The 15966-nt window shown below is 44.2% G+C and overlaps 3 protein-coding genes across 4 annotated transcripts in view; all 3 read left to right on the top strand.

Moving 5' to 3' along the window:
• Window positions 1-1510, top strand: part of pparaa (peroxisome proliferator-activated receptor alpha a) — a 53544-nt gene extending 52034 nt beyond the window's left edge. For both annotated transcript variants that reach the window (XM_053861587.1, XM_053861588.1), the window contains exon 13: window positions 17-1510. In XM_053861587.1, coding sequence (XP_053717562.1) covers window positions 17-261 — 245 coding nt within the window. In that variant the 3' untranslated portion in view covers window positions 262-1510. The remainder of the gene's footprint in view (window positions 1-16) is intronic.
• A 112-nt stretch (window positions 1511-1622) lies between these two features.
• On the top strand, window positions 1623-2729 carry cdpf1 (cysteine rich DPF motif domain containing 1). The gene is made up of 3 exons (XM_053863416.1): window positions 1623-1789; window positions 1914-2025; window positions 2282-2729. The coding sequence occupies exons 1-3, from the start codon at window positions 1677-1679 to the stop codon at window positions 2402-2404; spliced, it is 348 nt and encodes a 115-aa protein (XP_053719391.1). The 5' UTR covers window positions 1623-1676; the 3' UTR covers window positions 2405-2729.
• Window positions 2730-3800: 1071 nt separating this feature from the next.
• Window positions 3801-6394, top strand: LOC128758206 (cyclin-dependent kinase inhibitor 1B-like). Its single transcript, XM_053864116.1, has 3 exons — window positions 3801-4422; window positions 4598-4719; window positions 4977-6394. Exons 1-3 carry the CDS (start codon window positions 4095-4097, stop codon window positions 5034-5036), a joined length of 510 nt encoding a protein of 169 aa, XP_053720091.1. The 5' UTR covers window positions 3801-4094; the 3' UTR covers window positions 5037-6394.
• Window positions 6395-15966: the final 9572 nt, after the last annotated feature.

The raw sequence follows: 15966 nt of genomic DNA, 5'->3' as shown, positions 1-15966 counted from the left end.
CTCCATACTCCTTCAGACCGTCCTGGCTTGGTGGATGCTCCTCTTGTTGAGCGTCTGCAGGAGGACATCGTTCAGGCTCTGCAGCTCCACCTGCTGGCCAACCATCCTGACAACACCTTCCTCTTCCCGCGGCTGCTGCAGAAACTGGCGGACCTACGCGAGCTGGTCACAAAACACGCGAAGCTGGTGCAGGACATCAAGATAACGGAGGAGACGTCGCTGCACCCACTGCTGCAGGAGATTTACAGAGACATGTACTGATCCACGAGTCCTGTTTCTGGAACTCCAAGCTTCTCAGACCTACAAGTCACTGCTGAAGTCACTGTTGTCTGTGAGCCTGCGACATGAGTCCAAGCTCTTGCCCACGAACGCTCCTCACAGCTGTAACAAGTCGACCTCAATGACTTGGATGACCTCAACACGACAGTACTGCATTTTAAGTGTCTATGAACTTCTAAAAACGTTGTTTATGTCACGCCAGTATTGGGACCTGTAGGTCTGAAGATACACGACTGAACAGTTTCTGATCCATTTGTGGACGACTACCAGAGTCCACTGTCTAAGTATATGTAGACACACCACTGGTCCAAACTGTTACTGACATATTCTGATCTGTGACACCCAGTTATGGTTGAAGTGTGAACCATTCCTGATTGGCCACCTGACCATCATCCACCAGGACTGTTACAAGCCGAGAGACCAGACTCACTCTGATCTCTTACATGGCCCATGGAGATGCTGAAGGTCAAGCTTGTACCGTCGAGGGGGAATAATGTTAACTGTTGCCAGCAGTCCAGTTGTGCTGTTTCGGGTCAAGCGGGTTCAGCTGCTATGTGTATGAACTGTTGTGTTGAGAAAGGAGGAGTGTGTTTCTGTTTGACCTGTGATTTCCAGAGTCGTAGTGCATCTCTTAAACTGGACCTCAAATGTGTTTCTGCGTCACCTCTGGTCACCTGAATACACATAGTGAACCTCCTGGCCAGATTCTGAGCTGCTGCTGTTGCTTCTGTTCCACATGTGGATGTTGTCTTGTACCAACCCAAGTGTTGTGTTGTTGCAGGTGTGAACGCAACAAGGTTGTGGAACAAAAACACTTTGCAGAGGAACAGATGTAGCGATGGGGGACCACAGGAATATAAAAAGAAAAAACTAACAAAACCTGAAATATGAATTCTCTGAGTAAACAATAAATATGTTCATGATACAAGCTTCAAGTCTGAAATTGATTTAAAATGTCATTTTATGTCATGTTTTGCTTTTATTAAGGAATCAGAGGTTTAAAATATAATAAATTTACTTTTTAACATCTTGATGAGCGTTACATTTGGTTACATTGATTTCATTTGTGTAAGTGACTTGTATAGTCTAAAAAAACGTCATCTTTTAATGAACATAGTTCGGGATTGTAATCAATATATGGGATGTTCATAATATAGTTTTTGAAAATGAGAATTACATTGTATCATTGAAAGTATCAGATATACATGTATGCCATAAGAGGTGTGCAAAAATAAAAATGTTAAAGTAAATCGATGTAAGTGTATCTTATTTGGGATATAAGATATAAATAATAGTAATATAACGCCGTTGTATGACCTCCACTCCTCTAGATGGCGTTGATGACGCTGCACTCAAAACTGGGAGCATTTAGCATTTAGCTTTCTCCTTCTCCAACGATGGAAGAAATCAAAACCGAGGCACCGGACAAAGTGTTCTCTTGTCAGCTGTGTAGCTTGAGCAGCCCGTTCACTTATTTCGGGCAGAAGCCACCGAACACCAGAGCCATTGTGTGAGTCGGCTCTGAGCAGGCAGGCTAGCGTCGCTAAAGCTAACAGCATTTCCCATAATAACATTGGCGTTTGGGCGCGCGACTTTTACAGATGGTGTTCTAAAGCGCTTCTGTCGTCCACCAGGCTTCTCGAGGAATGTTTTCTGACTAAAGACCCGTTCTGTCCGGACAAGGAGAAGTTCCTGATTTTGGGTTCAAACTGCAGCATGTGTGGAGTCCGTGTGTGTGTCGGAGCGGTGAGTTCGCGCACTGTGCATAGAAAACGTGAATATAAATCGTCTTTTAATCCTCTTTCCTCCCAGTTATTCATGTTTTTATGTCCAAGTCTAAACGAGCGTAGTACAGTATTATTACATTTTCCATGTAATACCTACATATGGTCCATAGACACCATCAGCTCTGAAACAATTTGTAATGACGTTGTGCTTTTTATATTAAAGGCAATGTCATTTTAAGAATAATGAAACCAACTCCGTGTCTGTCTCCCTGCAGGACTGCAGTCTCTTCTACACACAGAGGTTTTGCATCGAGTGTGTGCGTAAACACCTGGACCAGTTTCCTCAGCAGATTCGAGCTGAACTGGCCAAGAAGGGATCCAAGACTGGGGTCTCCTGACCCTCCAGTGAGAGTGTTCCTGCTGGCGAACTGCCGGCCCAAACATGTGACCTGGCTGTCATTGGTTAGGTCGCTGTTGATCAACAACAGGTCTTCTTTTGGCTCAGCTCACTGACACTGTGTGGTGAAGGGAGTCGGAGATAGATTGAGAGGAGAAGGTCGAGGACTTGGATGGTGACTGGTTTGAGACACAGTAAAAGCTTGGAGGTGCATTAAAACAGTAAAAATGGAGAGGACCTGAAAGGTCAGGTGGACTGTATCTCTGGTGCTGTGCTGCGTCACATGACTCTCTTCTGCAGATGCATTTCACATATGACCCATTAAATATTTGTTCTTACGACTTCCTGTCTCTGTATATGCATCCATGTTGTTGTCAACGACTTTTTCACATTTTATTTTTCTCATTCATCAAACTTCTTGTCAGTCGAAATCAAGTTTGCATCAATTGAGAAGCTTCGCCCTAGTTCAACTCAGCAGCTCCACCCTGTGTTAAAAGAAAGAAGTACAATGTTTGTGCTCCCTCAACCGCTGCTGCGTTTACTGTAGGGAGGTGCAGACGTCACCGATGAAGATCAGAGCCTTTCAAAAATAGGTATTCAGTTGAGTGAGCCCGCAGCTGCTCGGTAATGTGTGAAAACTTGGGTGTGAGTTTTGTTCCCCTTCTCAGTCTCCAAGTATCGACCCAGGAGGAGTTTGGGTTGGAGCCAGTGACCTTCTGGTCACAAGGCAAACTTACTCCCCTTAGCTCGTCTGGTAAGAGGGGAGGCGGGAGCCACAAGGACTGATGTTGTGGATAAACAGATGATTCAACAAAAGTTAAGATAAGAAAGTAGAAAATGAAAGTTGCATTTCAGAAATGGGGGGGGGACTGGGGGGACTACACAGGGGAAACTAAAACTTAAAGACAAAGCAAAAAAGGCATCAGAAACAAACAAAAAAAGAGATAAATAATAACGAGTAACTAATATTGTATATATATCAGGGAAGTTTAAAAATAAAATCTCTACCCTTCATTTAAAAAAAGAAGAAATTCACGCTTTCATGCACACCAGCAAAACAATAGTCATAAGCGTTATGGACAAAAAATCCATCACAAAGATTTTGATAGCAGAAAGAACCATGTTTAAACTGGTGTTTTAGTTCATGGTAAACTGGTTGACTCTGATCTGATGTAAAACAATCGTAATAACAAGTAAAAAAGTAGTTGAAGTTTAGAAGGAAAACTGGAAGACTATGAACACTGGAAAACATTGACATTCGAGTAGCAAAATGTCGACAGGAGACTCAGATCTTGATCGCGGAACAGCTCAGGTGGGTTTGAACTGAGAAAGTCGCGAAGAAGAGCCGCCCACTGAGTGACATGGCCCCCGTGACGTCACACGGCAGGATCGTAAAGTCGTTTAAATAGTCTTTGATGGCACTTCCCTGCTTCAAACTGCTCATCGCCATGTTGGCTCTCTTGACCTGCAGTCTCCTACACCCGTTCGGAGCTGACGGCAGTGGTTCCGTTTAAAGCCCGGCCGTGTTTTTGGACGTCGCTTGTCCCTCTCACCGTCCTCGCCCTCTTTGGAGGAGAATGTCCGCGGCGCCTCAGCGCCGCCGCTGAACAGGATTAACCGGGTGAATTTGGAAGAGTTTGGCGACGTTTCCGTGGAGTTTTCTGCCACCGCCACCGGTCACATCTGCGAGGATGTCAGACGTCCGTCTGTCGAACGCCAGTCCCACCGTGGAGCGAGTGGATCCGCGGCCGCAGGACAGCGCCAGACCCTCCGTGTGCAGGGCGCTTTTCGGCCGACCTGACACCGACAGCAACCGGTCATTTCTGGCCAATTCCATCCGGGACAACGTGCAGTATTTCATGGAGCGGTACAACTTTGACCCGGTCGCCGACAGGCCGCTCTCCCCGGGGAACTACGAGTGGGAGGAGGACCGAGATGCGCCGGAGTTTTACCGGAGAGGACCGCACTTACGCGGGGAGGCTCGAGGCACTTGGAGAAAGCGACCCAGCGGGAATCCAGGTGAGACTGCAGCTTCGCGCGTGTGGAAGCGAACCCACTTTGATTTGTAGCGACGTTATTCCTACCACAATAACAACTGCGCATTGACTCGCTTCCTCCTTCTCCATTTTGCTGCGCGTTTGGCTGCAGGTGTTTGTTTTGTCGCCAAAGCTGAAACATTTGGTGTCGTCTGCAGATCCCTGCTCCAGCGACGCCAAAAAGTCGCTCACCGAGCGGGAGGACGACGACTCACCGCCCGGAGCGGCAGGCTGTTCGGTCTCGGCAGCCGCTGAAGAGTCCGCGGACGGTCCGGGTCAGGTGAGGTGATGCTTCCGAGTCCTGTTCAAACAGGGCGAACACATCACACAACACAATGCCAGCGCGACCTTTTTGTTCGCCGACATTTGAGTGGATATTTGAACTCCGCACCTTTACATGCGTGTTTAATAACGCGCTTACTACTGTCGAGTCTGCGCTGCAGAGCAGCGAACACATGCGTCAACTTCCATTAACGGTTCTGAAAGTGTCGCCTCGCATCACAACAGTGTGATTTCTTGTGTGTTTGCGGTGTTTAGGAGGAGTCTGACTCAAGTCAAAACAGCCTGCTGGAGGACGAACGGCTGCACAAGCACTGAAGATGTACACTATCAAGTTTTGGCACTCAATTATCAAGGAAAAAAAAAACAATTCAAATTGCCTCAAAAGCAGCAGACAATGTAGCAGTGTGCAAATCGAGTTTTGCTCATCATTTTATTTGATATCTATATTCTATTATTACTACCTATGTTTCAGACCATGTAGCAGAAGAGAAGCATCACATGCTTTGATATTTGTGTTTTGTGTGTTTTTGACTTGAGGAATTGCCGTGCAATTTCCCCAAAAGTTGTGTCGAGCGGTTATGTGTGCGACGATTCAGGTAAATTTGATGCAAGGAAAAGATTTCAAACGTCAGGGCGGCGTGGAGACCCAGTGTCTTCTACTTTTTTTCTTTTTTTTTTTTACGGCTTTACACGTCCCAGTGGTTCATTTGAAGGTCCAGCAGGCCGCACTGAGGAAGGGGTACCACTGAGGAGGGAGGTGGGAGGCTGGGGTGGGAAGTGTCATCTGGGATCCGCCACCTTGAGTTTACATCAACATTCCCCCCAGATTTCTTTTATTCTGAGATTGGGATTTTTTTTTTTATTTGAAAAGTTTGTGCCTTTTAAAACTGCTGAGCAATATTTCACCAATTCCTTTTTACTGCCCCTCACTCTCCCCCTCCCTCGCTCTTTCTGTAGTCGAGATGAACACAGACGATATGTTCCACATCCTGGACGACTTCTTATGCAAATATGTGAATCAAAGATTTGTACTTTTCGGGTGTGAACTTCATGTGGAACATGCGATTGCACTATTTTGAATCATCACGAGGGCAGACAAACTAAAGTTACACTGCCCAAGTCGTGTGGAAGAATATACCTGTGTGCCTTTTTCTTTTCTAGAAAAACACTGAAAATTTAACTTATTGATGTTTTACCCAAAAGCACATATTTCACGTGCAGATTGGTTTTTTTTTTTCGTTTTTTTTTTACATATGTTTCCTTGTTTTTAAGAAATCAATAAAGCGTTGCCAAACTGAGCCGACAATTGGTTCCATGAGTCCTCATTTTGTGGTGTGCTGAGATGAAATCTTCTGTCACTCATGTTTGCTTCTCATTCATCAGGCGATCTGCTCCTCTCAACAGACTGGTGCACTCATTAGAGAAAGTCAGCAGTCGAACACTTCTTACCAAAAAGTCCACAAATATTCCTCATTATGAATTACATGAGAAGTTGACCTGTGTAAAAACCTAAATGTTTTACTGACAAGTCAGAAGATACAAGATTAGAATGTCAATCATTGAAAAAAGTAGTGAAAATCACCTAATAAAGTTGACCTTGGAAAATGTAGGAAAATTATTTTTAAAAAGAGTTTACGAAAATACAGTAAAAAATCGACCACAAAGTACTTAAACAAGAGACAATAAATTATATGAAGGACACACGACAAAAGGTTGTCCTAGCAAAAAAAAAAAAAAGTTCAGAAGTTCAGCACTGAAAAAAAAATACATTAAAAGTCAACAGTGGAAAGAACTTTCATCAAAAAAATCAATTCCAAAGAGTCTTCTTTCAATAGGAAGGAGAAATAGAATTTCATAAAATCATGTGCAAAAGTTGACTTAAGAATAAGATCCATGTGAATCATGGTGAGGGCAGAGCAAGTCGCACAGTGGTGTGAAAGAACATACGACATCTCCATTGGATGTTCTAACAGATGATATTAAAACTCGAGTCACAGATGTTGGCTCCACATTTGCGCCGGCTCCACCTTGAACAAACACATCATGACACATCAGGTGATCAGCTTGTGTAAACAGTGCGGCGGACTGCAGCTTGAGCGACAGGCGAGGTGTCGACAGACTGTCGAGTCAGCAATTACACACTTGACCTCAAACTTCACGTCGTGTTGCAGAATTGACGTGTGTCAATGGTTATGTTGAAAGTGATCGGCTGTCAAGGATGCTGGGAGGAAATCAGAGTTGCCAGAAGTCCAGACACCCATCCGGGCCTGCTACTGGCCTCTTGTAGTTGCAGTGTCAGTGCCAGCCAGCAGGGGCACCAGACCACAACAGCTATTTTTGTGCATACGTTAATGAAACAGCGCTGAAGAGTGTGAGTCGACAGCTCAGCGATTGTTGGAAAATAATCTGATCTGTCTCAAGTTACTGTCTGGGGAATCCTTCATGTCACTGCTGTCATCACCACACAACCTTTCAGAGTCTCAGAAGAGGTGTGAGTCCACACAAATCTCCAGTGTGAATGTGCGTGTAAGGTTGTCGTTCTCCTCGGACTTTCTTTATGTCTAGGTATTTGTGTGTTTGTGTATATGTGTGGTGATTACTGTGGGTCTGTAGTGGATAGTTTTGGCTTGGTGTGTTTTGTGTGTCATGATGTGATTTGGAGTAGGTAAATGTTAGTGTACTTTTGTCCTGATAACAGTGTGATAGTTTTTGTGTGAGTGTACTTGTTGACATGGGTGTGGCGGAATGTGTAAAAGGGTTGTTGTGGTTGTGTAGGACTCCGTGTGTAAGTGATTGTTTTTGTGCAGGAGCTCCGCTTCACACCCATCTCAACATGGACACGTTTACTACGACACACACCCTTACACACTCCTACACACCCACTGCTAAACACACGCCCAGCCGGCCTCCTTCACACACCGTGAAGGATCGATACAAACAAACACACGACGGAGCATAGATTCCAGGACAGAACACAGACAAAAATGGATGCACTCGTAACAGAATAAATCTCGTGTCTAAATGTACTGGACCATGTAAATGTACTGCTTCTTCATGGACTTGTTTTCTGTTGTGACTTGGTTTGCTGTGAGACAGTCTGTGTGTGAGTGTGTGTCCACAGTCCACGTGAGCGTGAGTCTCTGCTGTCATTAACACATTTCCAGAATCTTCCAGCGATGTGCGGGGAGCAAACGTCTTGGGCAGTTTTGTAATTGGCAGTAAATCTTTGAAGAGACATGAGTGCACATCTGCAGGACACATTCGACGTCTGGGCTCCACCTCTGGCGCAGGAAACACCCCGTCGGTCCTCACAAGGAGAGAAAATGTGTCAGACAGCTCGCAGTTCCAATCATAGAGGGGCAAGGAAAAGCAGACCACTTACATATCGTCCAATCAGAGCTGAGGGGGGGGCGGGACTTCACTATGGTACAGGCTGTTCTTTTCATGAAACACACACAGAAAGAGAGAGAGAGAGCAGCCAATTGGTTTCATTGGCTGCTCTCTCCTGTTGATATCAGTGAGTCAGAGTTAATCCAGCGCGCGTACATGCATGTGTGCGTTATACTCACAATTGTTTGTTCAAATCAAACAGAGATGTGAAGCATTACCTCACTTTAGTGTTGATCCATGAAGTAGCGGAACCACAGTGGGAAGTGGAGACAGCTTTTGCCCTTTGGTTTGAAAGTGATGGGAGTGACGGGCAGAACTGGCTTGTATGAAGGAGCGGCAACACTATGACCACCAAACTGTGCTTGTGCTTTGTTTCTGCAGTGGTAAATAGCTGTCAGAAGTGGGTGAAGAGGCAACAGCAGCATCGAAACTTTTTTTTTTTTTATGGAGGGAATGATTAATATAATAAGATGCTTTCCCCCTTCATTTTTGTGGTGGTTATATGACCCTGTGAGCTTCTGAGTTAATGGCACACACCTGGAACCACCATGCAAACAAGGTGCTTCACCTGGTCCAGCTCCAGTGCTGTGTGAAGGACACCTGTTTGTTTGTCTTTCTCTAGTGATCTGTCCATGGTTTTCTTATTTCTTGAGCTCCAGTCGACTATTCCTGTGTTTACACAAAGGTTCACTCTCTGTGTTTTCAAAAATATATCACAACACCGTTCACACATTTATGTCTGCTGCCAGGACATTCAAAAACTGACCAAAATTAAAGTCTAAAAATTATTTTGTTTCATTAAGTTGGAATAGCAAATTGGCTACCTAATGGCCAGCAAGGTGGCGCTACAGATGCAGGTGCAACAAGTAGGTCTAATGGTATGAGTCCAGCAAGAGGCCGACTTTTTGCGAGTCTCAATGTACTCCTAGGAGCCTCCCCCCCAATAGCCTATAATTTCCATATGCATCCATCTCTTGAGTGTCCCAGCTCTCCAGGGCAGTCGACCCAGATGTGAGACAGCGGGAACAGTGGATGAGTCACCAGTCCATGTTGTAATTCACAGAATAGCGTTTTTTTGTCACCACCATTTTTTCCCTCAGGGTTGGTAATGAACTTTAGCGATTCGTTTCGATACAACAAAACATTTTAAAAAACAACGAAAAAAATATTTCGGATTCATCGCTGTCTTAGGCAGTTAATTTGTCATTTGTTGGCTGTGGGCACATTGCACCGCAAGTAATTCCGAGATGAGCCAATTCATAGAGCATTTTTGATAGCGTACTTTTGTGTACCTCGACCCCTCTGGTTGAATGCTCTGGATCTGCAGTGGTCAGTACCTGAAAGCTGTAAGCCTGCACGCCATATTAGAGATGAAGAAAGGTTGTAGCACCTTCTCTAGGTGCTGACTCCTGCAGACGGACAACAATACCCAGGTGATCAGTAGTCGTGGCATCACAGGGAGGATTGGTGGGAAGTCATGATGTCACACATGACAGCCAAAAGTGACGACACAAGTTGAAAAAAAACACTTTAAGGTAGAGACAAACTGTGGTTTTGAATCTAGCATGACGTGTCACAAGGACTGGGTCTCCTCTGTGCGGAGTTGATCTCTCCATGCTTTGTATCCTGCTGACACGCTAACTTCTCCCACGTTACAAAAACTAATAAATAAAGGTTCATTTCTGAATCTGTAGGTGCGACTGTGCAAGTGAGGGATTGGTGAGCTGTACAGCCTCTACCGTCAAGTCACTGGGACAGAGTCCAACCTGCCATGACATCATTAAGGCAGACACTTTTAAGTGGTAACATGGTTATTTTAACTGAAAGAAATGAGTATGAAGGCAGACTATTTGAAAAAGAAAATGTATTTGTTTCAAAATGTTCCCAGACAAAGTGGGTGAAATTGGATTATTTCCTATGGAACACTGGTAAGAATCAGCCACAACTTCGCTTGTGCCATATCTCTATCTAAAGTACATAGATCTGCCCACAGTGGTATTAAACTAGAGCACGTATAAAAGATTCACTCACTTTGGCTCACTCACTCACAAATCAAACATGTCTTCCGGCTCGAGTGTCCAAATAATCTTTCAGTGTTTTGGTGTGTGAAAATGGTGTCAGGTGACTCCTTAAACTCTGTTGCTCGACAGCTGATGTCGCCCAAACAGCAGGGAGTTCATCAGGAGGTCACGTAGCTTTGAACTCTTCAACACACTCACAGTAATGACTTTGATCGCAAGCCGATGCTTCACTGTCAGAGCAGTGGGGTGATCGGACTGCGCATCCTTGCAGCAAGATGGTCATAGGTTCGACTCCAGTTTGAGGCGTGAAAATGATGTCACATGCCTGTTGAATGGAGCATCACCATGAAAAACAATCGGCACATGTTTCTAATTGTGCATCTTTATACTCAGTAATAATGCTAATGTTATCGTCCAACAAGCCCACGGCTCACAGCTTCCATCTATAAATGTGCTTCACATTCATGAAGTTCCTAAATCAGCCCGCAAGACTGCGCGTATGACATCACCAGCGTCGACTGATTCATGAGAGCAGAGCCAAGCATGACCTCAAACCCACAACCAGGGTGTGTGTGTGTGTCACCCCTCTCTGACCCGCTGCACTGGTGAAAAACAAAAACCTTGCACGACTGATTGACAGAGATAAAATAGGTGAAATATTAAAATTGTCGGGCTAATTACCGCGGCAGATAACAAGCAGGGTAGCGTCGACGTCTGGGGCCGTAGCTATGAATAGATGTTGGACAGAAGGCCTGAAAAGTATGAGCTCACTATTTGGCAGGAGGCTGCAGGGAGGAGGTATGTGTCCGCTGGAAGTACAACTTCCCATCTGGTGCGATGACTTGGTTCTGATTTTCCATTTAAAAAAAAAAAAAAAAAAGAGAAAAAAAAGCTTGTGTTATTTTTCCACCGCTCTCGAGTGTTGCTCATGTGCTCTTGGTGGCGTCGTAGAGCGGAGGTAGTTAGGAGGAGAGGGAGAGAGGAGGCAGGGAGGAGCAAAGACGCTGGCTGCGTCTCGCCACTGCGCGGCCAAATGGCGTCAAGAGCAGGATGTAAACAAACCAAAGTGCCAAGCAGAAGTTTTTGAAGATTTAGTTTCAGCGCAGAAGCTGGAGCGGCAGAGCTGCTGGTTTTGTTAGCGGAGGTCTACCAGACCCAACCAGCCAGCCAGGATCACCATGGAAAAGGACTCAGTGTTTAATATGTAGCTTCATAAGTCTCTCGCTGCTTTCAGACCTTCAGTTTCCGTTCTTACAGGAAAGTTTGAACGTTTAGAGATAACTCTGCATCATCCCATATGCTTATGTAAATGACAACAATCTCCCTTATGAAAACATCTGTCATCTTAACAGAAAAAAACTGACAAAAATGAACATATTCATGAATGTGTTTTGGTTACCCAAGCTGATATTTATATTGAGATCCACAAATGCATATGTAATCAAAGTTTCAGAATTTGAATTCATTTGATATGTTTCTCTCAAATAAATATGCTTTCATATCAAGAATCAGAAATCTATCTTTTAAAATGGTAATTCACTTATCTATTTTCACCTTCTTTAATTCAGCACCTTTGTCAGCATTACTTCCTTGTCAGTGATTTGATTTCAAATGCACATATTTGAGGTCCGTTTTGGTGCCACAGAGACCTGCATATTCTTGTACTGTTGTCATGCCAAAATGTAGAGTTCGTGAGTGCAGGGGCCACGGAAAGTTGCAAGGGCTTAAGCTCAGGTCAGACCTTCCTCAGTCTGTGGTTACCAACTGTCACAGTCACGAGAAGACGTGAAGCAGGCAACCAAAGTGCTGTTTTCTTCTCAAGGTCAAATGAGGCCACGAGTGTTCTCAGCTGTAAAACTCCCACCAGAGTGTTCAGAGGTGCTCAACCACAAACTGGTGTGTCTTAGACGTTCATCCTTTGGCTTTTCATTTGGTCAACATTAACAACTTGTTATTTCCTGGCATGTTCTAGAACAGTTTTGCGCTGATATGTTGGCTTACGTCGAGTTTGTAACTGTAAAAAAAAAACTGAAAAACAAATCACAACCTTGAGCTCAGAACGCTTTTTGATTGTGGACCCTGATTGGTGGCCAGCACATGAACTTGTGCTGACCTTTGGTGATGTGGTGAGGAGTCATAGTTAAGCCCCAGAGTTGAGTTACTCAGCAACCTCCCAAGAGTGCACCAACGCACCCACGAATGTTTGACCCCTGTGCGTGTGTGTGTGTTCCTGGTTTAGCCCTATTTGTGGGGAACTAATTCTCAACAAACACCTTCTTATGAGGACATTATGCCTTTGTGGGGACCACCTGATTGGACCCCATAAATCCAAGCCTCAGTTTGAGGTAAAGATGTCAAAACAAGGTTAAGGTTAGCCATTTGTTTGGGATGGTTAGGTATAGCGTGAGAGGCTGGGGACAGGGTTATGTGGTCCCCACAAAGATAGAGATACAAACAGGTGTGTGCGCATGCATGCCTTCGTGTGTATTTGCACAATTTTGAAGAAATTATTGAGAAGAATGGGATGAAATACCAAACAAAAATGGTCAATGACAGTAATCGAAAAAATAAATAAAATGATGATGAAAAGATAAAATGATGATGAAATGAAAGAAGTAAAAAAATGGCAATCAGAAATTGAAAGGTAAATGTGCTAAATTCTATGAACATAAGATTGAAATTGTCACATATACTACCACCCAAAATATCAGCGTAAAATTGTAGCGTAAAAATGCATATGCGCATAAATTAATTTCCAGACATTAAAATGACTCAAGACACACAAGGAAAAATGAAAAAGATTTATCTATGCTTAGCAAGTTTGTTAGCAAGATGAAACGTCACCTTGTTATATATTGAAGTGTGAAAGAGCAAAGTTCATCCATTTTAATTTTATTGAAAACAAAACACATCTGCATAATATGATTCATTCACCTACTGATGTCAGTACGAGTACGTCACCAGGTGCGTTCAGTCGCAGGCACTTTGTTGCTTTCTCAATGTTTCATAGGCATAGACAGGCGGCCATTTTGTAAACTTTAGCTGAACAAAAAACTAAATCGTGTTGTGATTCGATGAGTGAAAGAAAAAAATGGCACAAAAACAAAATGGGCCCCGTTAAGTTCTTTGTCCAGTCACGCGACAGTCACTGTGCAGATGGCATTAGTCTGTCCACTTGTGCATGTAGACAAGTGAATGTGAACAATAAAAGGTCAGCAGAGGATTTAAGAGTCTAAGTGGGATGAGATCAGTGGAGTGTTGTGTCCCCTGCTGGCCCAAGTTTATTGTCTATAAACCAAAACTCTGTTGTTAACATCATAGTTCAAAGAGAGAGCAATGGTCCAAGGGGTTGGAGAACTTAACAAGGCTGTCATGCTTTCAGTGAGAGAAAGTGACTTCTTTGATAATCTTTTTTGCTTGTTTGGCCCTGAAAGTAGGTCTCCAGACAGGGAAGCTGAGCCTTGTCCTCATGTCCTCATGTCATGTCCTCCATCGAGTATTCACAAGACAGGAAGTGAAGTCTGAATCTTCAGTCAGAAACTGCTTGTTATTGTTGATTTTACTACTTTTTATTTGGTTGCTTTTCATTCATACTTAACACGTTTCTCTTTTTTTCCCAAACCAACTGTCAGTGAACTCTTGAAGGTCCTCCAGAGTCGTGAAGAGAAACAGAGCGAACAGTCAGACTCACTCCGCTGCTAACTCAGCTCCTCCGATGTCGACTCACGAGTGGCGCAGGGGCAGCTCCTTGTGTTGAAGTATAAACACCTTCATGCAGGAGTGAAACAGGATTAGCATGAGACCATTCCACGATAGGTGCTCCTGCGAGGACATTGCTGTGTGTTTGGTGAAATGTTTTGTTTCACTGTTGTCATGCTGCTGATGGACACACTTTTTCCGTCTGAGATCGAAGTACTACACACAAGTATTCATGATGAAGTGACAAACGTGGAGCTAATTCTCCAGGACCTTGTGGTGCCAACATGACTCGGCACAAACAGTTGAAACGCTGCTCAAGCTCAGCATCCACTCCTGGCAGGGATGGTGTCTCCAGGCTCAAACATCTGGGCATCTGGCGACACAGTCACAGCCTGAACATGTGTTTGAGCGAGTCACACACCAGTCTAACAGCTTTATTTATTTATTTAGACTTTGAGAACTAGTTCTCCTTTTCAACTACTGGCAGATTCAAGGATTCAGCGAGACGAGTGGTTGATTTTATTGGAGCTCTTGTTTCCTCCTCTTCCCGCTGCCATGCCTGCTGGTCGCTAGTAAAGTGACTGAAGTAATGAGACAACACTACAGCAGGAGGAAACATAAATATGACTGGTTTAATGGTTTAATAAACACGAGATTTAATAAAAAGGAGATTTTGAATGTTAGAAATGGAAGCACCAGGCAAAAGAAGAACAGGGGGACAATGAGTGGGTAGACAGCATGACAGAGGTAGGCTCAGGTGGAGCATCAAATAAGATGCTAAAAACACGTCATTCACGTCCAGCCATATGCAGACAGAACTGAACTTAGATGAAACATGCGCCATGGTAACATTAGCAGGTGGCATGACTCTTTCTAACAACTATCACAGAAGCTACAGGAATCCAGTGGAAAAAAAGCTATCTTTTTAAAATATGACTCGACTTTTTGTTGTGTTGTCAAAACTTAAATCGCCCCAGATTTCATCACGCACCAGTTGCTCTTGATTCCGACTCCACCCAGGCATCCACATCAGAACCAGTCAGCAGGTTTGACCAGTCGGACCAGAGATGTCAAATTTTCCACAACACCGGAGTGTGCACTATTGCTGGCACGATTCCCCACATTCACTTACAGCTTGTTCGTCACAGCTGGCTATTTTATTAGCTATTTTATCTTCTCATTTGTCTGTTTTCTCTTGATTTTACAAATGAATTGTGCTCAATTTATGTATGTTTTTCTGTGTTTCACTATTTGTAGACTCTCAAATATGGTTAATACTTGGTAACTTAAATAAACCATTGCCCCTGCAGAGGACTACATATATATATATATATATATATATATATATATATATGAAATAGGGTGCGTGCCATTTGCATCCCTCTGTCTGCTCACAGTTCAACCTAAAAGCCACTCCTGTAGAATCAGGAAGCTTGTGTGTGTGCTGCGAGCTGGTGGGGGAACCTGACTCAGCAGAAGTCCTCCACACGAGGAGAAGTCATTAGGCCTGGAGTGAGTCAGCTGACTAGCGTGCCCCTTTTAATGATAATAATACCCTTCCCCTGCTATTTTCAGACCCACGGTCGCCACAAAGTCATTTTTAGCCACGCTGCTGTTTTTTCCAGCTCTGAGGGAAAATGGAGGCGAGCGGGTCGAGTCCCAACCACAGCAGCCACGTCAGTTCCAACACCACGGCTCCTAAGTACAGGGAGCTGCACTTTCCTCGCTTGTGTGCGTGCGTGTGTGTGTGGAGAGGGGAGGGAGAGAGTTTTTCATTCTGTAACTAAGCAGAAGCTTAAGTTCTGATCGGGAAGCTCTGCCAAGTTTTGAGTAATTGTACTGGAGCTTCTGGTGCTGTGCAGTCCATGTAGCTCAAGGTTCAGTTGCATAAGGGTGTCAGTTGAAAGATGGCGGCGAGGCAGGCTACCTGACTAAAGGGTGACATGTACGAAGGCTTTCATAGCTTGGTGGAAGCTAGAAGCTTAGTACTGTAAAAGCCACAGGGGTGGCGCTTCTTTCACTCAAACTATTCAAGTTGACTTGGTATATAGTGATCATGGAGTGCGCTTGTAAGTGCCGTGAGTAAAGCGCATAGCCACATCAGGTGCTATATATATATCTATATATATATAGAT

The sequence above is a fragment of the Synchiropus splendidus genome, chromosome 4 (genome assembly GCF_027744825.2).
Source record: "Synchiropus splendidus isolate RoL2022-P1 chromosome 4, RoL_Sspl_1.0, whole genome shotgun sequence".
In the NCBI taxonomy this organism is placed as follows: domain Eukaryota; kingdom Metazoa; phylum Chordata; class Actinopteri; order Syngnathiformes; family Callionymidae; genus Synchiropus; species Synchiropus splendidus.
Note: the sequence above shows the minus strand (reverse complement) of the source record. Positions and strands in the feature narration are given on the sequence as shown.